The sequence below is a fragment of the Aquarana catesbeiana genome, linkage group LG05, assembly GCF_042186555.1.
Source record: "Aquarana catesbeiana isolate 2022-GZ linkage group LG05, ASM4218655v1, whole genome shotgun sequence".
NCBI lineage: Eukaryota > Metazoa > Chordata > Amphibia > Anura > Ranidae > Aquarana > Aquarana catesbeiana.
In genome coordinates, this window is record NC_133328.1 from 45,776,632 (window position 1) to 45,804,314 (window position 27,683).

General features: G+C 42.5%; 1 protein-coding gene across 1 annotated transcript in view; it reads left to right on the forward strand.

Moving 5' to 3' along the window:
• The first annotated feature begins 5,354 nt into the window (after positions 1 to 5,354).
• FAM171A1 (family with sequence similarity 171 member A1) overlaps positions 5,355 to 27,683 on the forward strand; it is a 177,194-nt gene continuing 154,865 nt past the window's right edge. Inside the window, exon 1 of the mRNA XM_073629669.1 lies at positions 5,355 to 6,210. Within this exon, the coding sequence (XP_073485770.1) occupies positions 6,105 to 6,210 (106 nt within the window). The 5' untranslated portion in view covers positions 5,355 to 6,104. The remainder of the gene's footprint in view (positions 6,211 to 27,683) is intronic.

Sequence of the window (27,683 nt, forward strand, 5' to 3'; positions counted from 1 at the left end):
TAAAACCTGGATGCTGATTGCTTTCTGTGCAGAGCTGCTCCAGTTTTAGTAAATGCCCCCAATGGGTCACTATGGGAGCTTTCACACTGCCGCACTAACTGGTGTTAAAGTGCCCTTAGCAGTGTACCTATGCTTTCCCATGGACGTCTATTAGATCGGGCGTTATTAGATCGGGCGTTTTTGGTGCGTTTTCTAAAAGTTCCCCAAAGATGCAGCATGCAGGACTTTTGGTGCGCTTTCAGAAAGCACACCAAAAACGCCCGATCTAATAGAAGTCTATGGGAAAGCATGGGTAACTTGCAGGAAAACCCTGGGAACATTGCGCTGCACCCGCGTCGCAGCCAAGCCACAGCGTGGCAGTGTGAAATCACCCTAAGGGCCATGTCAGAGGCGTGATTTTGTGGCAGAAATTAATTGCTGCTACAAATTGCTAATGCCAGTGATTAGCAGTGATTTGTAGCTGCTGATTAAATCGCTATAGTGACTATCGACTTAAAAAGCGGTCTGTTGCTGTTAGGTCCCTTTCACAGTGACGGACAGATCGGGTCCGCCTGTCAGTTTTTCAGGCAGACCCAATCAGACCCTCTATTGCTCTCTATGGATGTCAACGGACATGTGTCCATTAACACCCTTCGACATCTGATCCGGTCCCCATCTATCTGGCGGTTCGGATGACAGTCGGATAGAAACTGACAGGCGGTCCGTTTCCATCCAACAGCCCAAAGAGGAGAGCGGGACTGTGTCTGTTATAATAGGTGATTGGGGAGTAAAATGGCGCTGCTCAATTTTACATAAATTAATTAGTGGTGGGTATGAGTTTCATAAACTACAAGCTGTGTTCAATGGAGTATATGCATGTAGGAGCTACAACCACTGTGTGCTTTATTATGGTCAAAACCAGACGAGTGACCATATATGTGAGAAACCGAAAGATAAGTGAAAACTCATTTAAGGTTAAACTCCTATCAGACAAGTGAAAAAAGGTGCCTCATTTATTCAGAAATTATATAAATATTGTGAGAGATAAAAAGTGATTATGTAAAAGATATTAAATTAAAATTAACCCAAGAGTTCTAAAGTTTTGTGACAATATGGCGCCCTCTAGGGGACAAACCTTCCTTTTAAGTGAAAAACATATGTATAATAAATGTAAAGTGTCAGTGCCAAAAACCTATATATAGCTCCCAGAAATATTAATCAGTATGTCAGTGGTATGATCTCTATTGAAATTACAATAAATCACAGATCCCATGAAAATCATAAATGGAAAAAATATTTTCAATCTATTGCATATATCAGCCGGTAATAATAAACCTCTTAAAATGTATTATCCATTTAAAAACAGAAAGTTTCTCTAGCCGGATGGTGTAAAAGCAAAGTTCAGTATATATGCAGTTTATCAACCTCAGGAACATAAAGCAGTGACTTCTGTGTTTGTTTCAAACGGTGACTTGAAGTGCTCGCCCCCCAGTGCTCCCCCACTTACCAGAGAAAATCACCCCCACAGGGGTACCGAGCGACAGAGTGGGTGCCTTGGGATGGGTATTATTCGATCCGATCCTGCTGCTGTTCCTTTATTCTGTGTGACCCCTTCAATGGTTCCAGGATGAGCTGTGCGTTCCAAATAGACCAGGCTCCTCCACCGCTTCCCACCTTGTATCTGTTAAACTCTCCACAGTGCCCAGAGAAAGAAAAACAGGGGGCTTCCTTCGTGAAGTATGTCCAGTTTATTGGTGCACACAAACAATACAAAAGTCCGTAAATGTAAGCTAAAAAGAAGATAGATGTATTTGCAGGCACCGCTGTATGCAAGAATGGGACCAGGAACGAGATAAGAGCGTGCGTCCCACCTTGCGTTCCAGCCTGCACTTCCGGGTATGACGTGTGAGCGTGACTCCGCCTTACGCGTTTCGTCATAGGACGTTTTCAAAGACGCTGTCGACGCGTCACGCTTCACACAGTGTTATAGTCGTACGGCTCACACTTCTCCTCCCCTGTGTCTGTGTCTGCTCTGCAGAAGAAGAGCGGACATGGACCTGTCATCCGTCTGCTCAGCGGGGATCAGTGGAGAGATGTCCTGCTGAGCTGGCGGATCCCCTTTGGCAATGCCTGCTACAAATCGCTCTCCTTCGATTAGATGTACATTGCGCTGAAAAAAAAAACTAGAGTGTAACGCACTGGTGTGAACTGCACCCTATTGAAATATATTGCTTTTACAATATATATTATTGATCAATGCATGCCGATACATCTGGTGTGAATGACCCCTGCTTTCAAATTAGTTGCATTCCTGTGCATTCATTTACTTTGTGTTGCTTTAGGCTAGGTTCACATTTGTGCATTGCGGGAACGCACACAAAATCGCATGCTTTCCTGCCCTTTTGAAGGCGCATGGTGGTGCCATTAATTCTTAGACCATATGCACACAGGGCCGGGGACAAGAGGTAGGCGGGAGGATCTGTTGCCCTGGGCGCAATGGTTAACTGGGTGTAGGATAGACATGTGCACTGCTGAAAAATTCTGTTTTTTTTTTGTTTCTTTTTTCGTTTACCGGATCATTTGTTATGATCGACATTCTTATTTCGATAATTCATAATTTTGGATGCATTTAAATTTGTTACGTTCCATTCATATAGATGCAGTATTTGTTATTTGGTGGACAATTTGACACTAACTGACACTTTTGACACTTTTGGGGGAACCAGTGACACTAATACAGTGATCAGTGCTAAAAAAATATGCACTGTCACTGTACTAATGAAACTGACTGGGAAGGGGTTAACATCAGGGGCAATCAAAGGGTTAACTGTGTGCCTAGCTAGTGATTTTGTGTACTGTGGGGGAGGTGCTTCTACTAGGGGGAGACATGGATTCATGCCTTTGCCTACTGACATAACGGCGATCTGCCTTGTTTACATAGTCAGACTGCCTCTCTCTGTACTGAACAATCATATTGTTGAGTCTGCGGTACCCACCGCTGGTGGCGTGCAGGCGCGCCCCCTGCCCGGATGTGTCAGATAACGTACTAGGTACATGATCTGGCACAGTAGTGCCACTTTGCCATCGTATATGTACGTTATACGGTCGGCAAGTGGTTAAGTGGCCGGCCACGCACGATCCTGTGCACGAGCACCAGCATGGGGATTTGTGTGTTTAAACACACAAATCCCTGTTCTGTCAGGAGAGAGGAGACATATTGTTTGTTCCTACTAAGTAGGAACAACGATATGTCTCCTTCCCCAGTCAGTCACATCCCCATACAGTTAGAACACACTGAGGGAACACATTTAACCCCTTGATCGACCCCTAGTGTTAACCCCTTCCCTGCCAGTGACTTTTACACAGTAATCAGTGCATATTTATAGCACTGATCGCTGTATAAATGTCAGTGGTCCCAAAAATGTGTCAAAAGTGTCCGATCTGTTCGGCACAATGTCGTAGTACCGCAAAAAAAAAAAAAAAAAATCGCAGATCACCGCCGTTACCAGTAAAAAAAAAAAAAAGCCATAAAAATGCCATAAATCTTTCCCATAGTTTGTAGACGCTATAACTTTTGCGCAAACCAACCAATATATGCCAAAAATATGTAGAAGAATATATAACTGATGAAGAAATGTTTTTTTTTTTTTTTTATTTGGGGATATTTATTATAGCAAAAAGTAAAAAATATTGTTGTTTTTTTCAAAATTGTTGTTCTTTTTTTTGTTTATAGTGCAAAAAATAAAAACTGCAGAGGTGATCAAATATCACCAAAAGAAAGCTCTATTTGTGGGGAAAAAAAGGACATCAATTATATTTGGATACAACGTTGCACGCAATTGTCAGTTAAAGTAACGCAGTGCCATAAATGGCCTGGTCAGGAAGGGGGGGGGTAAAACCTTCCGGGGCTGAAGTGGTTACGCAGAAAAATCTCCAGAACTTTTTTTTGAGCTTCAGGCAAGTGGAGATGTGACCCATCTCCAAAGAGATTTGTTTATTCTCCTCCAGCGTTTTTGAGCTTCGATCTATGAAAAACATGGGGTGGGTACAGCGCTAAATGTGTAAATCCAAAAATGAAAAAACAAAAAAACTGAATAAAATAATATTACAAATATTCAGTAATGGTGAAAAAGTATGTGAGTGGAAAACTAAGATCTACTCGATCTATGAAACACTGAGGTGTGAATGAGGCCTTAAAGAGGAAGTAAATCCCGATGGGTTTTACTTCCTCTTTTGATACCCGCAAGGCCTGCGAATGAAAAGCATAATGTGCTGGTATGCATTGCATACCAGCCCATTATATGACACTTACCTGCAAACGAAGCCCGCGCTGTCCCCTGTGCAGACCGTGTCCATCGTCACCCCCCTTCCTTCCTGGGCCGCGGACTCCGGCTCTGTGACTGGCCCGGAATCACGTGACGTCACTCCCGCGCATGTGCGCGGGAGCCGTCAGTTACGGCACACGCTGGGGGAAGAAACGTGGTCCGTTTCTTCACAGCGAATGCGCCGATGACGACATCGGTGCACTACAAGTGAAATATCTCCTAAACGGCACACGTTTAGGAAATATTTCCACTACCTATAGGTAAGCCTTATTCTAGGATTACCTATAGGTAAAAATCAACAAAAAGGGTTTACAACCACTTTAACCACTTGCTGCCCGCCCACGGTCATATGACGGCGGGACGATGCAGCTGTTATCCTGGGCTGCCGTCATATGACGCGACGGCCTTCCAGACCCCCCCAGGGAGCGCGCACGCCCGCCGCTTCACTCGGGTCCCGGTGCGCGTGCCCGGCAGCCGCGATGTCCGCCAGACACACGCGATTGCCAGGTAACTGAGCAGGACCGTGGATCTGTGTGTGTAAACACACAGATCCACGTCCTGTCAGGTGGGAGGAGACCGATGGCGTGTTCCTTGTACAGAGGAACACCGATCGGTCTCTTCCCCTTGTGAGTCCCCTCCCCCCACAGTTAGAATCACTCCTTAGGAACATAATTAACCCCTACAGCGCCCCCTCCTGGTTAACTCCTTCATTGCCAGTCACATTTATACAGTAATCAATGCATTTTTATAGCACGGATCGCTGTATAAGTGTGAATGGTCCCAAAAATGTGTCAAAAGTGTCCAATGTGTCCGCCGCAAAATCTCAGTCATGATAAAAATCACAGATCGCCGCCATTACTAGTAAAAAAAATAAAATAAAAATAAAAATGCTATAAATCTATCCCCTTATTTTGTAGACGCTATCACTTTTGCGCAAATCAATAAATATACGCTTATTGTGATATTTTTTACCAAAAATATGTAGAAGAATACGTATCGGCCTAAACTGAGAAAAAAATTTGTTTTTAAAAAAAAAAAAAATGTGGATATTTATTATAGCAAAAAGTAAAAAATATTGTGTTTTTTTTTCAAACTTGTCACTCTTGTTTTGTTTATAGCGCAAGAAATAAAAACCACAGAGGTGATCAAATACCACCCAAAGAAAGCTCTATTTGTGGGGAAAAAATGATAAAGATTTCATTTGGGTACAGTGTAGCATGACCGCGCAATTGTCATTCAAAGTGCGACAGCGCTGAAAGCTGAAAATTGGCCTGGGCACGAAGGGGGTGAAAATGCCCTGTATTGAAGTGGTTAATGGCCTCGCAAACGAAATGTGTGTTTCTGAAACGCGCTTATTTTTTAATGGCACTTCGAGGAACGCTCAGGTGTGAATGGAGCCCTTGGTGGCGAGGTGTTGTGTGCGGAATGATGTGGAAGGATCCCACTCCTTTTACATTTTGTAATCTATAAAAGGATTACAATGTTGCAATGAAAGGAGGAGAGTGGTAACAATAGGCGGGTGCAGTTAGCGGCGCGGCCAGCAGGAGTCGCTGGCGCACCTCTCCATAGGCAGGCAATTGTTTCTGGTAGGAGGAGAAGGAGAAGAAGGAGGAGGAGAGGCAGCACGGAGAGGGATGCGGGCAGAGTAACACAATACACCCCGAGGAGGAGGAGGAGGACACGGCACCGCACGCAGCATGGAGGCTCGTGCCCGGCCCTGATGCCGCATCGTGCACAGCACCTCCCGGGTGCAGGCTGGCCATCGTCGCTGCAGACTCGGCTCGGCGAGGAGGAGAGGAGATGAGCGGCTGTACGGCGGCGCTCCTCCTCTGTGTGCTGGCCTGGAGCGGGGGGAGAGGAGCGCTCAGCAAGAGCCTGACCCAACACAATGCAGCACAGGCTCAAGGTCGGTGAGAGATAGCCCCCACCCCCCTACTGTGAACCCCTCCACCCCCCTCCTATTGTACACCCCTCCACCCCCCCCTACTGTACACCCCTTCACCCCCCTACTGTACACCCCTCCACCCCCCTTACTGTACACCCCCACCCCCTTACTGTACACCCCCCCAGGATGGGGGTCTCATACCAACCTGCACTCAGACTACCTCTGCCGGGGGGGCAAGAGTCGTAGACCTAGGATGGTCATTGGCCATAGGTTTTATATAGAAAGATGCATGTGTCCTGTCCCCCCCCGTGGGGGTGTGTATGGGTTTATTTCACCTTCTCGGTTGGTTTGGCCAGATTGGGTGACGGTGGTCTCAGGTTCTATGGGTGCCTTTCGTCTGGCCAGACCGGTCATTCCTGGAAATGTTCCCCAGAGTCTTGCTTCCACTATTGCGTCTTAATGCGTTTTCGGGGTCAACTGCTGAGATCTTCCAATATTCTTTCCCATATTGCACCCAGACACTTCATTCTTCCCAACCTACAGGCGTCTTTCCAATATTACACCCGGGCAGATCATTCTTCCTATCCTACGGGTGAGCGGAGCCCCATATGAAAGCTCACCTATTGGAAAAGTCAAATGATTGGGTGTGATATTGTAAAGAATATTGGAACATCTCTGAGGTTGTGGCTCAGTCTTCTCCAGTAGACTGTTACGTTTTTACCAGCGACCCTCATCTCAGGTCTATGGGTGTTTTTTCGTCTGGCCAGATCGGTCATTCCTGAAAATGTTCTCCAGAGTCTTGCTTCCACTATTGCTCCTTGATAGGTTTTCGGGGTCAACTGCTGAGATCTTCCAATATTGCACCCGGGAAGTCCATTCTTCCCATCCTACGGGTGAGCGGAGCTCCATATGAAGGCTCACCTATTGGAAAACTCAAATGATTGGGTGTGATATTCTAAAGAATATTGGAAGATCTCTGAGATTGTGGCTCAGTCTTCTCCAGTAGACTGTTACATTTTTACCAATGACCCTCATCTCAGGTCTATGGGCGTCTTTTGTCTGGCCAGATCAGTCATTCCTGAGAATGACCCAAGTCTTGCTTTGACTATTGCGCCTTGATGCTTTTTGGGGGTCAACCGCTGAGCTCTTCCAATATCAGACCCAGACCGTTCATTCTTCCCATCCTATGGGTGAGCGGAGCCCCATATGAAGGCGTAGAAGACTCTTCACAAAATGATTGGGTGAAAATATTGTAAAAAAAAAAAAAAATCAGAAGATCTCTGAGGTTGTGGGCTAAGTGTTCTCCCGTAGGCTATTCCGTTTTTACCAAAGACCCTCCAATTGGTTGTAGCGAGATGTATGTGTGGTGTGGGTACCCTACAGCTACCTATAGTGCTGGTGGATTTGCTGGTCATGTGATTGTATGGTATATAAGGGGAAAAAAAGATATCTAGATAGATAAGGTCCTCTATTTATTATAGGATGGGAGTTGTTTGTTGTTGGTCTGATCTTCTTGTGCCATTGATTGTTGTAAAGCGCTGCACAAACTGTTAGCGCATATATAGATATATCTCCCGTTTAATAATTGATTGTACAGTGCACATGTTAGCGTACAATAATTTCTTTTTATATATAATTTTTTTTTTCTCTTTATTGATTTAAAACTTTATTTGCTTATTTAATATTTTATGTTTTTTTGCTTTATTTTATCTTTTTAGGGCCGGTTCACATTGGTGTGATGCTAGACATTATATGTGATTTGCACCGCATTGCTGCACAGATCACATACGATGTCTGTGCAATGCAAATTCAGCCATACAGTTTGTATAGCTAAAATCGCTTTCGCACCAAAATAGTAAAGGACCCTTTTTTTTTGTTCTGCACTGGAATACCCATGCAATCAGCACTGCATTCTGCAAACCGATTTGCGGGGTGTTAACTGTCTAGGCAGTTCGCTGAGAGCAGTGTGAACTGCCTGCGCATTAGATGCGATGTGGGAATCCGCACAGGAATGGCACTGGTTCCCACATCGCATACGTGTAAACCCAGCCTATATTGTTTGGATCTTTTTATCTTTAATTTTTTTTTTTTTTTTTTATCTTTATTTTTTTTTTTTCTTCATTTGGATCGTTTTGTCTTTATTTTATGTTTTTATATCCCTTTTTTTTTTTTTTTTATTTAATTTTCTATTAATCTGGACTGTCTTCTCTTTATCAGCACAAACTTTTTGGCCTTAGCGGGGTCATGACACACTGGCGATTTTTTTTTTTTTTTTTTTTTTTTTTTTTTTTTTTTCTTTTAATCATTTCTGGCTAAGGAATTTATAATTATTTTCTATGGAATCATTAACTTGTTAATTTTAGAGTTCTGTACTTTCATTTACTCAGTGATAAAGTTTGTGTAGCATTTCTTGTCAACGACAATTGTGCTGCATTCACCTCCGTCTCAAAATTAGGCTGGTTCACATCTATTCTTGGCCACTTTTGCCTGTTTTTGGGTGTGTTTTTTTTTTTTTTTTTTTTTTTAAACCTCTTGCCAACCATGTAAAGCACATGTGCTGTAGCACGGAGGCTGGGCCTTAATGCACACATGAAGTACATTGACCGAGCTGTCAGAGTTCCTGGCCCCTGTATGTGATCGGAAACTGGTGGGACAGATTCCTGGTCATGTGACCCTTTCCAGTATTAAGACCCAGTTAAATAACTGCTGGGAGGGGTCAGGAAGGGGTTTTTGGTTTGGCCAATGAGAGGTGATTTCCTGCTGTGACATCGCTGTTGTGACATTTGGAAGGATCTTCTCCCAAAAGGAACTATATATGTGTTTTCATGTCTTGCCATAGACTTCTGTGGACTTCACAGTGCAAGAAAATGTCAAATACCATTGCCACATTAAGTTTGTGATTTTATGGTGCCTAGGGCCACATGAGACAAGCAATTTTATGGTTGCAAGGGCCATGTTAGGTGGGTGATTTTATGGTGCCAAGGGCCACGTTAGGTGGATGAGTTTACGGTGCCAAGGGCCACGTTAGATGGGCAATTTCATGGTGCCATGGGCCACGTTAGGTGAGTGAGTTTATGGTGCCATGGGCTACATTAGATGGGCGAGTTTATGGTGCCAAGGGCCACGTTAGGTGGGTGAGTTTATGGTGCCAAGAGCCACGTTGGATGGGCGTGTTTATGGTGCCATGGGCCACGTTGGATGGGCGTGTTTATGGTGCCATGGGCCACGTTGGATGGGCGTGTTTATGGTGCCATGGGCCACGTTGGATGGGCGTGTTTATGGTGCCATGGGCCACGTTGGATGGGCGTGTTTATGGTGCCATGGGCCACGTTGGATGGGCGTGTTTATGGTGCCATGGGCCACGTTGGATGGGCGTGTTTATGGTGCCATGGGCCACGTTGGATGGGCGTGTTTATGGTGCCATGGGCCACGTTGGATGGGCGTGTTTATGGTGCCAAGGGCCACATTAGATGGGTGATTTTTGCAGCAGCAATGAATTGCTACAAATTTCTAATGTCAGCGATTTAACAGCAAGTTGTTGCTGGCGATTTAATAGCTATAGTCGCTGGCCATTTGTTGCTAAGAAGCGATCTGTCGCGGTTACAGGTCAGACTTTTGCTGCATCGGTTTTTTGCCAATGGCTGCTACAAATCGGTCCCCTTCAGCTGTTTGTAGCTCAGCCATAGAAAGAACGCCGCACAAACTCAAACGCTGAGCGAACGTACCATAGATCCCTGCAAAGTGAGTTAGCGATTCCATAGGAAACGACTATGATTTCCTTAGCGAGATATCAGATAAAAAAAAAATAAGTCGCCTGTCTGACACGGCGCTAATTGTTCTGGATCCAGCTGATGCATTTGAAATGTTCTTGTTGTTCTGTCTGTATTTCGGGAGGGAGGGAAGGCAGCTCAGTCATATGTTCTGTTTCCTTCTATTGTCCTGGTGTCATTTGCTCAGGAAACTTTGGCGCTTTCCATTCTGTGTGTGCGCTCTGCTCTGATGGAAACATGAGAACCTGCGAGGTCCCCCCCTTCTGCTCCCCGTCAACAAAGAGGAGGGGGGACCCTAACAGGATTTCACTGCAGGGTCAAAGGAAATGACCCCACTTTCTGAATCTGCAAGTTGGCAGGCCGGGGTCAGGTACACGACGATCGATCGCATGCAGCAGCAAGCTTTATTGTTTAGTCTTTAGGTTGTGGACTCTCTGTAGTGGGCGCATTGTTTATTATTGCAGGCCTGGCAAACCTGCAATTATATGCATATATTTTATAAAGGTATAAAACGCAGATGATGATTTTTTTTTTTTTTGTCTTTGTATTGTGTGATATATCTATATCTATACTATACTGTACCATTATCCTACAGCAGATTGTGATTGTTTGATCAGTAGAAGCAATACTCATTTACAGCAGGTGGTAAAGTGGGCCATACAGTTGGGGTCCCTCGTGGTAAAAACACATATACATTTTTGATGCATTTGACGTGTGACGCAAAAAAAAAAAAAAAAAAAATGCGGTTGAGTTTTTGATGCGTTTTTTTTTTTTTTTTTTTTTTTTTTTTTTTTTTTTTTTTTTTGTGAGTTTCCTATAGAAATCAATAGGAGATGCTATTTTTTGTGCACTTGTAAGAGGCACAGCAAAGATGCAGCATGCAGGACTTTTCAAAAAGCAGTGAACCCCAGAGTGTACTGATGTGAAGAATTCCATGGGATTTAGGCTACTTTCCTACTGCTCTTTTGCAAAAAGGCATATGTGTTTTTTGCTGCTTTTACGGTGCATTTTGCTCCTGTGAAAAGAGGACATGTGACTCCAAAAAACGCAACTGCGGGTGCATTTTCGATGTGTTTTTTTTTTCTATTCATTTTTCTTTAACTACACCAAACATGCACCAAAAAATGCAGCATACAGGACTTTTAAGGCCTGGTTCACACCTATGCATGGTTTAGTGGTGTTTTAGTTTTGCAGAAACACACCACAGTCCATTTAACATGGTTTCCTTCCTATGGATGTAGTTCACATTTGTGCAGGGCCAGGGACTTTTTTTCTTGTTTTTGGTTCCATAGACTTCAGTGGATCAAAAAACGTGTATTGAAAAAACGCAAAAAATGCACCTGAAATATGCAAACTGCAACCTGCATTGGTGTGAATCGGGTTTTATGCAGGTTGCAGTTTGCATGCTTCCGGTGCATTTTGCGTTTATCAATACATGCTTTTCATCCATTGAAGTCTATGGAACCAAAAACCAAAAAAAGTTCCTGACCCTTTCCATAAAATGCACAGATCCATAGAAAAGTATGTTAAATGGACTGTACTGTGTTTCTGCAAAACTGAAAACGCAGTAAAAAAAATGCATAGGTGTGAACCAGGCCTTAAAACACAACTGACTGCTGTGAAGAGTTCCATAGGATTTAGCACTGGTTCACACTGTCGCATCGCCTGCATTCCTGTGCAAATCACATGCAATTCAGTGCGTTTTTTATTTTTTTTTTTGCTGCACTGGGTGTTCATACCCATGCAATTGGATTCAGGCAAACGCTCTGCAACCTGCTTTTGGGGTGTCGTTAACTTTGAATTGGTATTCACAGCCGATCGCATGCAACATAGTGTGATTGCTGTGCGATGCAGGAATTGCAGCGATTCCTGTGCATTTCCTGCATTGCATCAGTGTGAACGGGGCTTCATGGATTTTTTTTTTTCTTCTGTTTTAGCCTTAGCAAAAGCGGAAGAAAAACTGATGAGTGTGAAAGGGCTTTACTCTTTACTGTGTTTTTTCGCTTTTAGCTAGGTGAAAGCGCAGCCAAAAACGCATCAGTGTGAAGGGGCCTTTTTTTTTTTTTTTTTCAGCCTGTGGGAAAAACTTCACCCAATGGTTAGGGTCTCTATTTGCAATCATGTGACTGTAGATTCTAAATTTCATTGGTCCTGTCTGAAGAGAACTGTGTTTTTTTTTTTTTTTTTTGTTTAAACAAGTATACTTGTCCTGGTGTTCCAGCCTATAATTAGGTATTTCATTAATGGAATGCCATACACGAGCAACTGTAAATTCCATGCTCTGTTGTGAAGTCAGTATTGTATGATGTCAGCTTTGGACAGATGTTTGAATTTCAATGCTTCGCCCACCAGGGCTGCAAAATTCAAACCTGACTTCAACGGTTCTCGTACGGAACGCTCTTTTGGTTGATGGTTATTTGAAAGTTTGTGCTATGTTTTTAAATCAATGGCTGCTTTCTGCTACTTGTCTCTTTTTGTTTTTGAAGATCACTTCCAGCGCTCTAATTGGGCAAATTTATATTTGGTCAGCATTGGCGTTTGTTAAAGTTTTTTTTTTTTTTTTTTCCTGCTTATGACATGTTGTTGCTTCTTCAGAGATTCTTAAAGCGGAACTAAACCCACCGATTCAACAGTTTGTCATAACAGTTACATTCAAGGCATGTCGTGAATAACTGTCAGGAATAACAGGAACTGTCAGTTGCTTGTGCTCTCAACCGAACTGTCAAGCAGTCACATGGCTGGTTTTATAAGTGATCACATGTGCAGCACCATGACAACTTCAGATTCAACAGAGGCTAAAATGGCAGCTTCCTTGGCTGTAAAGGAAAAGGTCCAATTTTTTTTTTTTTTTTTTAGGGTGCTGCTTAACCACCTCCGGAAGATTTACCCACCTGGCCAGACCATTTTGCGTTACTTTAACAGACAATTGTGCGGTCATGCAACGCTGTACCCAAATAAAACTTGTGTTTTTTTTTTTTTTTTAACCACAAATACTGTAGAGAGCTTTCTTTTGGTGGTATTTGATCAAGTCTGCGTTTTTTTATTTTTTTGCGCTATAAACAAAAAAAGATCAACAATTTTGAAAAAAACAAAACATAATATTTTTTACTTTCTGCTATAAAACTCAATCTAATTATTTTTAAATCGAATTTCTTCATAAATTAGAGCCAATATGTATTCTACATCCCAATAAGTACATTTTGATTGGTTTGCGCGTCTACAAACTATGGTATATATCTTGGAATTTTTATTTATTTATTTATTTTTATACTAGTCTTATAGCGACTTATAGCGGGACTGCGGTATTGTGACGGACAATTTGACACTTTGCAGGGACCAGTGATACTAATACTTTGTGATGTGAAGGGACCCTATGGTATGGTATTGGTGTTTTTTTGTGTGTGTATGTATATAGGTATATGTGTCATTAGTTTGACATTATGTAATGTGGTTATGGCAGCAGCTAGTTGCCATAACCCCAGTATTTGTCTATACAGAGCAGGCAATCCTCTTTCGCCATGGGATCACTTTTAGGCTACTTTCACACTGGGGCGGACGGGCATCGGCGGTAAAGCGGCGCTATTTTTAAGCGCTGCTTTACCGTCCTTTTAGCAGCGCTATTCGACCGCTAGTGGGGTGGTTTTAAAAGGGTTAAAGCCGCCCGGCAAAGCCCGCTGTCCCATTGTTTTTAATGGGCAGGGGCGCTTTAGGAGCGGTTTATACACCGCTCCTACAGCGCTGCGGCTTGCAGGACTTTTTTTTAAAGTCCTGCAAGTGCACCGCTCCAGTGTGAAAGCCCTCGGGCTTTCACACTGGAGAGACAGGAACGGCTCTTTACAGGCGCTATTTTTAGAGCTTTAGTGCCTTTAATGCGCCTCAGTGTGAAAGTAGCCTTATGGGCAGTAGAAGAGGTGTTAAATAAGAAAAAAAAAAATGTTTTAAAGCGCCCGGCCCCTCCGAGCTTGTGCGCAGAAGCAAATGCATGCGTAGGTCGCGCCCACATATGTAAACGGCGTTCAAACCACACATATGTGCGGTATCACCGCGATCGTTAGAGTGAGAACAATAATTCTAGCACTAGACCTCCTTGTAACATGTAAACATTTTTAAAATGTCGCCTATGGAGATTTTTAATTACCGTAGTTTGTCGCCATTCCACAAGCCTGTGCCATTTTGAAGCGTGACATGTTAGGTATCTATTTACTCGATGTAACATCTTTTACATTATACAAAATAATTGGGCTAACTTTACTGTTTTTTTTTTTTTTTTTTTTTTTCCATAAGTGTATTTTTTTCCCCCAAAAAATATGCTGCGTGAATACAGTATGACGTAAAATATTGCAACAACTGCCATTTTATTCTCTAGGGTCTCTGCTAAAAAAATATATATAATGTTTGGGGGTTCTTAGTATTTTTTTTGCTATAAAATTACTTATTTAGACTTGTAAACAATAAATGTCGGAAAAAAGGCCTGGTTTAATGTAGCGGTATTTGTATTTCACCTGCCGGCTAGAGGATTCCTGAAGAGCTATTAGAAAGGGACGTGTAGGCGGGAGACATTAGTAAGGGATGTGTAGGCGGGAGACTTTCTCCAGCAGAGGAGGAACTTGGACAAAGCTTTGTAGAACAGGTGAGAGTTCCTAGCCCCGAGCCGTGTTCAGCCGTTCTATTGTTCTGTGTAATGGGAAGAAGGTGAAATGGCAGTAATCACAGGTGACTGCAGACCAGACATGAGCTCATCTGTCTGGCTGGTGTCAGGACCATTATTGTAATAATACCCATACATATTACAGGGCCTGTAGAATATATATGCAAATTTGTTTTCATGGAAGTCATTTTAAATGAAATAATAGCAGCTTAAAGTGGATCTCAACTTAATCAACATGAACTCTTTTTAATCCTTATGCCACTAGCATTAATAAATAGTAGTTAATAGGAATATAGATCATATTTACTTGTGTGTTTTTTTTTTTTTTTTTTTTTTTTTTTGTTTTTTTTTTTTTTTTTGATTTCTTCAGTTACTTCCTGGTTTCTAGACTAGGCCAAAATGATGTTCTACATCCCAGGAGTCTTCATGGGCGTTTTTTTTTTTTTGTTTTTTTTTTTGTCTTTCATCTGGCGGAGGGGCTTTCTCAGATAAGCACACCCTCCTGCCTGTGTTCCATCAGATTAGGTAACCGAAGTGACGTTCTATCAGCTGCGCCCACCGCTACCAGGTTTGCTCATCTGACAGAATACCTGCAGTCAGAAGAAGGCAGCAGCAGACATCTTAGTACACCCAGCTACGTCTTGAATTTCAGAGTATTCTTAGCAATAAAGTGAGCGTATATAAATATAGTTTATTGACAACTGTGATGCTGTTTTGATGTTACATTTCGAAAGAAGCTGGACGCGAGCAGTAGGAAGTTGGCGGAGGCCATGTTGGTACACCCCGAACTGCTCAGCGCTAAACCTTTAGGCTTTCAAAATTGACCACTTCAGCAGCGGAAGGTGTTTTCTTGTTTTAAAAAAAAAAAAAAAAAAAAAAAAAAAAAAGCGGAAGATTTTACCTTCTTAATGACCAGAGCATTTTTTTTCGTGATACAGCACTGCGTTGCATTAACTGACAATTGCGTGGTCGTGTGACGCTGAAACAAAATTGATGTCCTTTTTTTCCCCACAAATGGAGCTTTGTTTTGGTGGTATTTGATCACCCCTGCGTTTTTTTTTTTTTTTTTTTTTTTTTTTTTTTTTTATGCGCTATAAACAAAAAAAGAGCAAGAATTTGATAAAGACAATATTTTTTACTTTTTGCTATAATAAAAAATATCCCCAAAAAATATATAAAAACCAAATTTCTTCCTCAGTTTAGGCCGCTATGTATTCTTCTACATATTTTTGGTAAAAAAAAAATCACAATAAGCATATATTGGTTTGCGCAGACGTTATAGCGTCTACGAAATAGGGGATAGATTTATGGCTTTTTTTTTTTTTTTTTTTTTTTAGTAATGGCGGTGATCTACGATTTTTATCGGGACTGCGACATTGCGGCGCACACATTTGACACTTTTTTTGGGACTATTGACATTTATACAGCGATCAGAGGTAAAAATAGCCACTGATTAATCTATAAATGTCACTGGCAGGGATAGGGTTAAGCACTAGGGGGCAATCAAGGGGTTAAGTGTGTTCTAACTGTAGAGGGGATGGGCTACCACTGACATGACAGAGATCACTGCTCCTGACGACGGGGGACAGAAGATCTGTCATGTCACTAGGCAGAACAGGGAAATGCCTTGTTTACATAGGCAATTCCTCATTCTGTCTCCTTGCCAATATCGCGGGCCGCCGGCAGATATCGAGTCCTTCTTTTGCGGATTGACATACAGGTATGTCAGTTTTCACAGGAGTGCTATTCTGCCGATGTATATCGGCGGGAGCTGGTCGGCAAGCGGTTAAACATGCAGACAGCAACACAGATGTCGTTATGCTATATTTATTTATATACGCTCACTTTATTGCTAAAATTACTCCTAAATTCAAGACGTAGCTGGGTGTAGTAAGATGTCCGCTGCCAAGGGAGGGTTATAATCCATGTAAGGTTTATTTATTAGAGAGGGTGAATCTCTGTAACGGGGGCACAGATGGCAATAAAACTTGGAAGGGGTTCTAATCCTTCTCCCTTTTATCCAGAACTAAAAAAAAATTGCCTTTAGTTATACATTCATTACAGGTACAGTGCATCTAGAAAAGTTTTCACAGTGCTTCACTTTTTCCACATTTTGTTTCCCTCAAACTTTTACAAACAATACCCCATAATATCAATGTGAAAGAACTTTGTTTGAAATCTTTGCAAATTTCTTAAAAAAAGGAAAAAAATCCCATGTACATAAGTATTCACAGCCTTTGCTCAATACTTTTGTTGAAGCACCTTTGGCAGCAATTACAGCCTCAAGTCTCTTTGAGTATGATGCTACAAGCTTGGCACACCTATTTTTGGGAAGTTTCTCCCATTCGGCTTTGCAGGACCTCTCAAGCTCCATCAGGTTGGATGGATAGCGTTGGTGCATAGAGGCTGGAGGATGGAGAGCGTTGGTGCATAGCCATTTTCATATCTCTCCAGAGATGTACAAGTCTGGACTTGTCTGTCCCGTAGGCACTCCTTTTTGTTATCTTGGCTGTGTGCTTGGGGTCGTTGTCCTGTTGGAAGATGAACCTTTGCACCGATCTGAGGTTCAGAGCGCTCTGGAGCAGGTTTTTATCAAGGATGTCTCTGTACATTGCTGCATTCCTCTTTCCCTCGATCCTGACTAGTCTCCCAGTTCCTGCCACTAAAAAAAACCATCCCGACAGCATGATGCTGCCACCACCATGCTTCACTGTAGGGATGGTATTGACCAGGTGATGAGCGTTGCCTGGTTTCCTCCAGACATGACTCTTGCCATTCAGGCCAAAGAGTTCAATCTGTCTCATCAGACCAGAGAATTGTTTCTCATGGTCTGAAAGTCCTTCAGGTGCCTTTTGGCAAAACCCAGATGGGCTGTCATGTGCCTTTTACTGAGGAGTGGCTTCCATCTGGCCACTCTACAATACAGGCCTGATTGGTGGAGTGCTGCAGAGATGGTTGCTCTTTTGGAAGTTTCTCCTTTCTCCGCAGAGAAACACTGGAGCTCTGTCAGAGTGACCACCGGGTTCTTGGTCACCTCCCTGACTAAGGTCCTTCTCCCCCGATTGCTCAATTTAGCCGGGCGGCCCGCTCTGGTAGTTCCACACTTCTTCCATTTACAGATGACGGAGGCCACTGTGCTCATTGGGACCTTCAATGCTGCAGAAATGTTTCTGTACCCTTCCCCAGATCTGTGCCTTGATACAATCTCTTGTCTCGGAGGTCTACAGACAATTCCTTGGACTTCATGGCTTGATTTGTGCTCTGACATGCACTGTTAACTTTGTGACCTTTATATAGACAGGTGTGTGCCTTTCCAAATCATGTTCAATCAACTGAATTTACCACAGGTAGACTCCAATCAACTTGTAGAAAGATCTTAAGGATGATCAGTGGAAACAGGATGCACCTGAGCTCAATTTGAGTGTCATGGCGAAGGCTGTGAATACTTATGTACAGGGGGGAGGCCAATAAGTTCTTACCCTCGCAAAGATCCAGATGTGCTAGGGATCTGAAATTTAGTCCACTGACTCTTCCTTCTCACATCTGTGGAACAGACTTTTAATAACATCTGCGTAGAAGTATGCAGATTTGGAGGTTCTGCAGCAGTTGACGGACGACCTTCCCTTGGGTCATCCTGTATATTGGTGCGACCACACTTGAATTCTCTCTTCCATCTCATATGTTGGACAATCTTCTCCATACACAGCTGACATCTCCATGGATTATTTGGGCAGATTTCCCTTGAAGATGGAGGAACCTAATCACGGCTCAGCATTCAACTTTGTCCGGTATGACACCTACTCCATTTCTCTTGGCTCTAACTATAATTCATCACGACCTTCAAAAACAAAAATTGGCATGCATATAACGTATCCAACTACAAACCAGCAAAATTTCAGATCCCTAGCACATTTGGATCATGGTGAGGGTAAGAACTTATTGGCTTCCCCTTGTACATATGATTTCTTTTTTATTTTTAATAAATTCACAAAGATTTTAAACCAACAACTTTTAGGTTGTCATTATGAGGTATTGTTTGTAGAATTTTGAGGAAAATAGCGAATTTAATCCATTTTGGAATAAAGCTGTAATATAAAATTTGGAAAAAGTGAAGCGATGTGAATACTTTCAGGATGCACTGTAAGTACGCACAGCAGACATCCTCCCCAGTAATCTGACTGTAGAAAATTGGCTTCAGAAAGTGACTTTTCTAGATGTTTCTGCATTGATTACAGGTGGGTTGGCTGGATTTTCCTCAGTTTAATGCCCCTGGTGCTTGTAAGTGACAGTGGCTGGGGGAACATGGAGCCGGATAGCTCTGGTGTGGGTTGTGGTTACTATAGAGAAAATACCAGGCATTCTGGACAGTAAAATCTATTAGACAAAGCAGCTCTTTTCGAGAAGATGAAACTCCCAGTAAAGTGTCGGCTTTGGCTGCTTTGTTTCCAAACTTCACTTGTCAACAGTCCTTGGTTTATGCTGTGACCTTTTTTAATGCAAATATTCCGTAAATAATGGCCCTTCTCAGTTGGCCAGAGCAAGAGGTCAAGTTTGTTCCTCTAAGTTTCTTGTGCAGGTTAGGACATGGAAGTGAGGCTCGGTTTTGTTTTTTCAGGGGGACTGTGCTTCTTTCTGGTTTTTGACTAATAATGTATTTCCTAAATTTTAAGGGTACGTTCACATTTGCTGGGTTTAGCGATTAGCTGCGAGAGGCAGTCCCAATGAAAGCAAAGGGAGGCTCCCGGCTCCTGCAGCTAATCGCTCCCATATGCATGTAGTCGCTCATGCAGCAATCGTCCCAGCATGAGCGAATGCATGCAAATGGGTGCGATTAGCTGCAGGCATCAACAGCCTCACCTCTTTCAATGCGGTCTACCTTTTGCAACCCCGCTGGGGTTTTCACATGTAATTGGTGTGCATTGTGCAAGGTGGGGCGCGATGCATTGTGAAGGCCGGTGAGGTATGTTGTTAACTGTTCTTTCCCTTCTCCCTATTTATTTTTAAACTGTGCTGAAATGTCACAAAATAACATTTCCTTCTCTAAAAGGTGCCCCCCCCACTGTCACATTTGGAGGGGTGCGGGTACCTGGTTTTGACTAGTACCTGCTCCCTCTTCCGACTCAGTTTGTGAGACGGAAGTTCGCCACCCCTCCCCTCCTTCCCCCTCCGACAGTCAGCCCATTCACAAAGCGATACGCATTAGGAAATCGCCTGTGAAGCCACAAGGGCTGTTTCCCTTAGTCAAGATGGCGGCGCCAGCACCCGAGAGCCGATTCAAGAATCGGCTTGGGTGAGGACACCGTTAGATGCCTGGACAGGTAAGTCCCCTAATAGTAAAAGTCAGCAGCTACAGTATTTGTAGCTGCTGGCTTACATTTTTTTTTTTTTTTGGGTGGGATGCATTCATGTAACCTGTTCCTTTTTTTTATCTTTTGTAAACCATTTAAGGCCTCTTGCACACGGTACTGATGTTTGAGCATCAGCATTTCTGGACATATTTTCAGGCGTTCGGTTTGGCGCGTATTCACGCACTCGCGCGCACAATACATTTTGAAGCAAAATTTGTTAATGTTTATGTTCATATGCACGCATGTGCTCGTAGCGGCGCAAAACACCCACTCGGGAATGCAAATTTTTGTTGTGGGGCTTTTTAAAATTTTTTTTTTTAACTCAAGAATACGCAGTCATTTTTTACGTGCCTATGTGCACAGACACATTTTGCGCAATGGACTGCATTTTAGATCAGTGTAAAAAAAGCTGTACTGAGCTTTTTCAAGCTGCAGTGTGCAAGAGGCCCTTGTCGCTGGGCTCATAGGCCAGTGCCTTCTCTGCGTTTTTGATAATCCAGCACTGGTGATGACCCGTTCTTTTCCATCCTTCAATTATATCTTACATGTGCACTGATTGGCAGTCGATGGTGAACCTCAATTAACCACTTAAGGACCAGGCCATTTTTTGCGATACGGCACTGCGTCGCTTTAACTGACAATTGCACGGTCGTACGACGTTGTACCTAAACAAAATTCATGTCCTCTTTTTCACACAAATAGAGCTTTCTTTTGGTGGTATTTGATACCTCTGCAGGTTTTTTATTTTTTGCGCTATAACCAAAAAAAGACCAACAATTTTGAAAAAAAAAAAAGTTTTGCTATAATATCCCCAATATATTCTCTTCTACATATTTTTGGTAAAAAATTGCAATAAGTGTATATTGATTTGCGCAAAAGTTATAGTATATGTATGTGTATGTGTATATGTGTGTATATATATATATATATATATATATATATATATTGCGGCGGACAGATCGGACACTTTTTTTTTTTTTTTTTTGGGGACCAGTGACATTGTTACAGTGATTACAGCTAAAAATAGCCACTGATCACTGTATAAATGACACTGGCCTGGAGGGGGTTAAGTGTGTCCTAGGGAGGTGTTTCTAACTGTGGGCAGAGTAAACTGACTGGGAGTACAGAGAGATTGCTATTCCTAATCACTAGGAACCAGTGTTAATTTTGGCAGCAAATTTCGATTTAGCTTTAGTCTTAGGACTAAAATGGCATTTTAGTTTTAGTCCCATTTTAGTCGCATAAAATCTCCAGTATATTTTAGTCGAATAAAATCATTTTAGTCAACTAAAATCGAATGTGCACAGTACACAGCCCTCTACCCTCTGCACAATACACAGCCCCCACAGCACACAGCCCCCTACAGTACACAGCACACACTCCCCACCCTCTGCACAATACACATCCCCCCCACCCACAATACACAGCCCCCCCCCTGCACTCTCAGGAAACCCCCAGTCTCCTGGGACAGCACTGCCAGCGTACTCTAACGTTAAGAATAAATCACTGCCAGCCTTTTCTCATACACTGCTCCTCCTGTGTCACCCTCATTGTAAATTAAAGTCTCTAAATATACCTCAATAGCTTCGTTCTTGCGTGGACCTGGTCACATGACTGCTCTCCTGACGTTTCATGGATGGTCATGTGACCGCTCTCCTCCAATCTAAAGCAACATTCGGAAAAAGGATTCGGAGGAGGGGAGCAGCCGATAAGAACGGAGCAATTGAGGTATTTAGAAGCTTCAATTTACAATGAGTGACACAGGAGGAGGAGTGGTGTAGAAGGGGCTGGCAGTGATTTTTTTTTTTCCCTCACTTTAGACTTTGCTGGCAGTGCTGTCCAAGGGCCACGAGAGGCGGGACGACCGGCTTGACCACCCACCCAATGTGTGGCACCCGGGGCGGACCTCCCGATCACCGCCCCCGTTGGTAAAAAACAAATCTCAGCGTATAACACGCACGCACTGTGTTATACGCCCATAAATACAGTAGTTCATCAGGGTAAACGTCCCTCCTTGCCATTAACGTCCCGTTCTCTTTCCTTAACGGAAACTGATTTGATTTTCATCAGTTTTTGTCAGTTGACAAAAATGTGTTGTACTTTTAGTTTCGTTTTCGTCACTGTAAAAAAGCCACTGACGAAAATTATGACAAACATTTTTGTTGACGAAATTAACACTGCTAGGAACAGACTATATCACTGAACTCTCCTGTCAGAACGGGGATCTGCTTCGTTTACACTGGCAGGTCCCCCTTCTCCCTCTCTGAAGGGCGATCGTGGGTGACCGGCGAACATCGCGGCCGCTGGACCCGCGCATCAGCCTTAAGTGGTTAACCTGGCCATAGATGGTTCGAGATTCAATCGGTTCAGCAGAGACCAGCCGAATTTCAATCATGTGTGGCTGTCCCTGTTCGACAGAAGTTGATTTTTAGACGGGAATATTGGAAAGCTATGTTGAGCAGCAGCTGCAGCCGCTGATTGGTTTGTTCTGACAGCATAGAGTACTGGATTTCTTTATCCACCTCACTTGTGTGGGTGGAGGAATCCTCCTTCTTCTTTATTTTATTTTTTTTTTTTTTTTCAGCCCACTGGCTGAACAAAACTTAAACGTCTATGGCCAGCTTTGAGATGGACATAGATGAGTCCTTTTTTTTAATTATTTTTTTTTTTTTACCCGATTTCCCCCACTCACACATTTGATGTGGAATGCATTATCCTCCCATGTGTCATTGCATTCTAACATCTGTGTTATTTCCTCGCTGTCATAATACACTGATTAGCGCTGCGGTCTATAGCCTGCAGCACTGATCGAGTGGAATTTTTAACGGGGCGGTTGCACAGAAGTCAGTAGTTCGACTTCTGTTCAACCACAGTGGCCATACCTAGATGAAATTATGATCCATGTATAGCCAGCTTTATTCTTTAATAGTACATCATCATTTTAGAGATGGACCGAATTCTCAGCAGCTGAAACATATTGTCTGAAAATTATGTTTTCTTCATTTTTTCGATAGAGAAAAAGGTTCCGATAATGGCGCCGAAAATGCACGTGATTTTACTGTGCTGATGGTGTGTTTTTCGTAGGTCATGTGACTCAAAAACCGCATCAAAAACCTAACACGGGTGCGTTATTGATGCGTTCTTGCTTTCGTTTTCGATGCATTTAAATGGGGAGGTGCATTTTTGGTGCGTTGTTTTTTTTCTTAACTGACCAAAAATGCAGCAAGATTTTTAACCCCACAACAGAAACGCAACGGACCAGTTTGAAGACATAGAATTTTTAAAGGGCTGCCTTTTTCTTAAGCTAAAGGTGCCGATAATGGTAGACAATAAATTCTTCTTCATGATATTTATTAAAAATTAAATATAATTCAATTCTTTCTATATAAAAAAAAAAAAATAAAAAATTTAAATTGTCATTTTTGGTTTCGGCCAAGTGCATCCTGAATTTTCAAGTTCGGCACCAAAATTTCCATTTATTGCACCTCTCGTTCATTCTGCTAAACGTACCCAAATCACAGAAGAAACAGTGCCGTCTGCAATCACATTTATAAAATGTTCTCCTTTGACTGACACTATGCACCAGAATGGTGGTTGGGTTCCGATTGTCTGTTTTGGGTAATGGAAGCCAGAGTTGTCTGTAGAAGACAGTCCAATTTTATTTTATTCTTATCTCCACTAGAACAATAATAGCCGCAGTCTGGCTGCTGTGGGCAACACAGGCTTTTGTCTTCCCTTTTATTTTTGTGCATCATTTTTTAGAGTCTTCTGTTTGTCCCGTTTTTGGCAGAATTGGTGTTTTGGGCAATGACTTTGCTCTCCCTGCTGTTTACTCAGCTTCCACTTTATTCATCTTTAGAAACAAGTGTTGCACCGCAAATATGTCTGAATATAGAGCGTAAATCTGCTTACTGCATTGTGTTGTCTGCAGGATTCCTGAGACGGTGATAAATGGCCCTGGTGGTGCGAAGGGAATTCAGATCACTGAAGATATTCTGCAATGCACAGCCCGTCTCCCGCTCATGTCTGTATGATAGTTTAACTGTTACACTCATAACCTTTATGTCTGATGCAGCTAGGCAGTGCAACGGATGACTGAATCCTCCGCGTCTGTAGAATTTTTGCAGTATCTTGGTTCATTGTCTGTAGCTATGCAAGTACTAGCGTTTTACAGGCCGTTTCCAGTTTAATTATGTTTTTTAAAGTATAACTAAAGGAAAAACTTAATAGAGGGGAAAACATTTGCAAATAAAGTGCAATATGGAACAGAAAACTATAAGTGCAATATTTAGCATGTTCCAATAAGAAACAGTAGATAAAGTGCCAGAGAGTGCAATATGGAACAGCATTCAATAAATTGCGCATACACATCCAACACTTAACCGTGCAACAAAAAGTAACAACAAATGCGCAAACAAACATGGTGCTTACAGTGGGGAGAATAATTATTTGATTCCCTGCAGATTTGCCCACTTGCAAAGAAATAAAGGATCTATAATTTTTTTTATCATAGGTGTATTTTAAATGATAAAGACAGAATATCAACCAAAAATCCAGAAAAGAAAACACATAATAAAAATTGAGGTTCAGTGAGTAAAATAAATATTTGATCCCTAAGCAAAACATGACTTAGTACTTGGTGGAGAAACCCTTGTTGGCAAGCACAGAGGTAAGACATTTTCTTGTAGTTGGTTACCAGGTTTGCACACATCTCAGGAGGGATTTTGGTCCAGTTTTCTTTACAGATCTTCTCTAAATCCTTAAGGTTTCTTGGCTGTCACTTGGCAACTTGAAAGTTTCAGCTCCCTCCATCAATTTTCTATGGGATTAAAGCGGGGTTCCACCCAAATTTTGAACAATATCTGTATGTATTCTCTTCCTTGCCTAGATGCTGACATGCCGTTTAAAAAAATTTAAATCGCCGTAATTACCTTTTATTTTTCTATTCTTCTTTGCACTTCCTGGTTCTCCTCCCGTGGGAGTAGGCATGTTTCTAACCTCTCCCAGACTCCTGGGAGCTAGTCTCAGGCTTCCCAGGATGCCACTGAGCATGTGCGGGAATGAGCGGTGAATGCTGGGAGCACAGCATTCACCGCATCCAGGAAATAAATGCTTGTGGGCTTCAAATGCCCACAATGAAGATGGAAACCGCCTGCAGTGAATAATATAAGTTATTCTTTCCGACGAAATCTGACACAGGCGGACATACGCATTCACACACAATATGTGAGTATGTAATGCTGAGAAGAAAAGTTTGTGAATGAACTAAAAAAAAAAAAAACCGATAGATAGGTGGACCCCCGCTTTAAGGTCTGGAGACTGGCTAGGCCACTCTATGACCTTAATGTGCTGCTTCTTGAGCCACTCCTTTGTTGCCTTGGTGGTATGTTTTGGCTCTTTGTCCTGCTGGAAGACCCATCCACGACCATCTATCTTCAGTGTTGTGGCTGAGGGAAGAAGGTTCTCACCCAAGACTTTACAATACTTGGCCCCTCAATGCGGCAAAGTCAGCCTGTACCTTTAGCAGAGAAACAGTCCCAAAGCATAATGTTTCCACCTCTGTGCTTCACTGTAGGGATGGTGTTCTTGGGGGCATAGTCACCATTTTTCTTCCTAACATAATTATTTTCCCAACTGTATATAAACGTCCTTATGTTATAACTAAAAAGGAAATTGTGAAGTCCATAGTGAGAACAAAAAGACAATTAGAATTTGTTTTTCCATCTCAAGTGTAAAGGAATCCACCACCGGCTAGGAATAATCATCACGCCTCTTATCAGAAAAGATGGGCCAAAGGTTATAATGGTCAAAAGCGCATAAGATGTTAACACAGGCTGGGCTGGTGAGCAAGGAAAACGATGGTCATCACTCCACAGTCAATCCCAATGGAATTACAGGAAAGAAATACAAATCTCCATCGTGAAGTCCATAACAAATGTTTATTGAAAGCTTACAGGGTTCACTGACCAGCTTCACGGCAGGGTGGTGAAGATGGTGCTTGATAGCTAATGCAGACGAACGCCGAGAGTAGCCATGCTTTGGTAGCGGTGCTTTGACACCTATATTACGAGAATTGGTATCACAATTTTTTAGCAAGCTGCTTTTTGAGTTTTACTTACCAAGCGCGGAGAGGAAGAGGAGTGACTGACATGCTCCTCCATACTGGGAACTACTGGGGAATTTATACCTGGTGGCTAAATGGAGTGGTAAGGGGAAAGGGTACTATATGCTGCTGGAGAGCAGGCGTTAAGGCCCTGTTCTACATGGGTCTTGATTTAGCATATCCCCAGGTAAAGCTGTGTTTACCTGCATGAGGATGAACAGGTGTTCCGTGCATCTCTGTGCAGGCAGTCCCATTTATGTCAATTGGCACAAAGCAGCTGCACAGACACGGCTACTGCTCCCAATATGACATCCATGTCCATGTGGGTGTGTGTCCCAGAATGCAGACCGTGTGAGTTTGGAGACGCGCACTTGCACCCACACGGATGTCCTATTGAGATCAGCCAATATGTCCCGATTGACATCAATGTCCGGGACCGGCTTCACTGCACATGCATGAGCACAACTCGGTACATACACAGATGTGCTCCACCAGGTCCCAAAGGCAATTCTGTACATACGCCAGACTATCAAACATGGCAGCCCTGGTGGAGTGGGGTGGAGCCACAATCAAGGGAATTTAAGTTCTTTTTATATCTGCACAAACATTGTATTTATACAAAATTATTTTCTTTATTTAATTCAGATTTGCCTCCTGAAGAATCAGTCAGAAATGCATCAGTTGAGTTAAAGATCCCTAGTCCACCACCGAATTTTTATTTTATATATATATATATATATATATATATATATATATATATATATATATATATATATATATATATATATATAAATTTTTTTTTTTTTTTTTTTTGGAATACCATGCTAGTAAAGATGCAAGGCTTTCAAGTTTATCGGACATGGTGGCCAAAGAGCTGGCCCCATAGAGTCAGATATGACAGCATGGATATATAGATGCATAAATAGTTGTCACATAGCTCTTTGGATAAGATATAAAAAATTTTTGTACTTGGCAGTATGCTGGATCTTCTAACCAACCCACCCTCTCTGCAATCCCATACTTGCCTGGTTCTTGTGCAAAGTTCAACCACGGCCCACCATGAGATTTGTCTCTGGACATCCAGGCTGTCTTTGTTCCCACTACCTGGGCTTTCCTAGTGGGCGGCCCTCTTAGAGCTCAATGGGGTTCATCTGTATGAATTGATTATCCAATATATGGTGTGCTATATGCCCTCATCCCTGAATTCAGCATATACAAACAATAATGGTAGCCAAGGTCTTTTAGAGGGACATATACACTCACCAGCCACTTTATTAGGTAAACCTGTTCAATTGCTTGTTAACACAAATTGTTAATCAGCCAATCACGTGGCAGCAACTCAATGCATTTAGACATCTAGACATGGTGAAGACGACTTTCTGAAGTTCAAACTGAGCATCAGAATGGGGAAGAAAGGGGATTTAAGTGACTGAACGTGGCATGGTTGTTGGTGCCAGACGGGCTGGCCTAAGTATTTTAAAAACTGCTGATCTACTGGGGTTTTCACACATGACCGTCTCTAGGGTTTACAGAGAATTTTCAGAAAAAGAGAAAATATCCAGTGACCGGCAGTTGTGTGGATGAAAATGGATGAAAATGCCTTGTTGATGTCAGAGGATAATGGG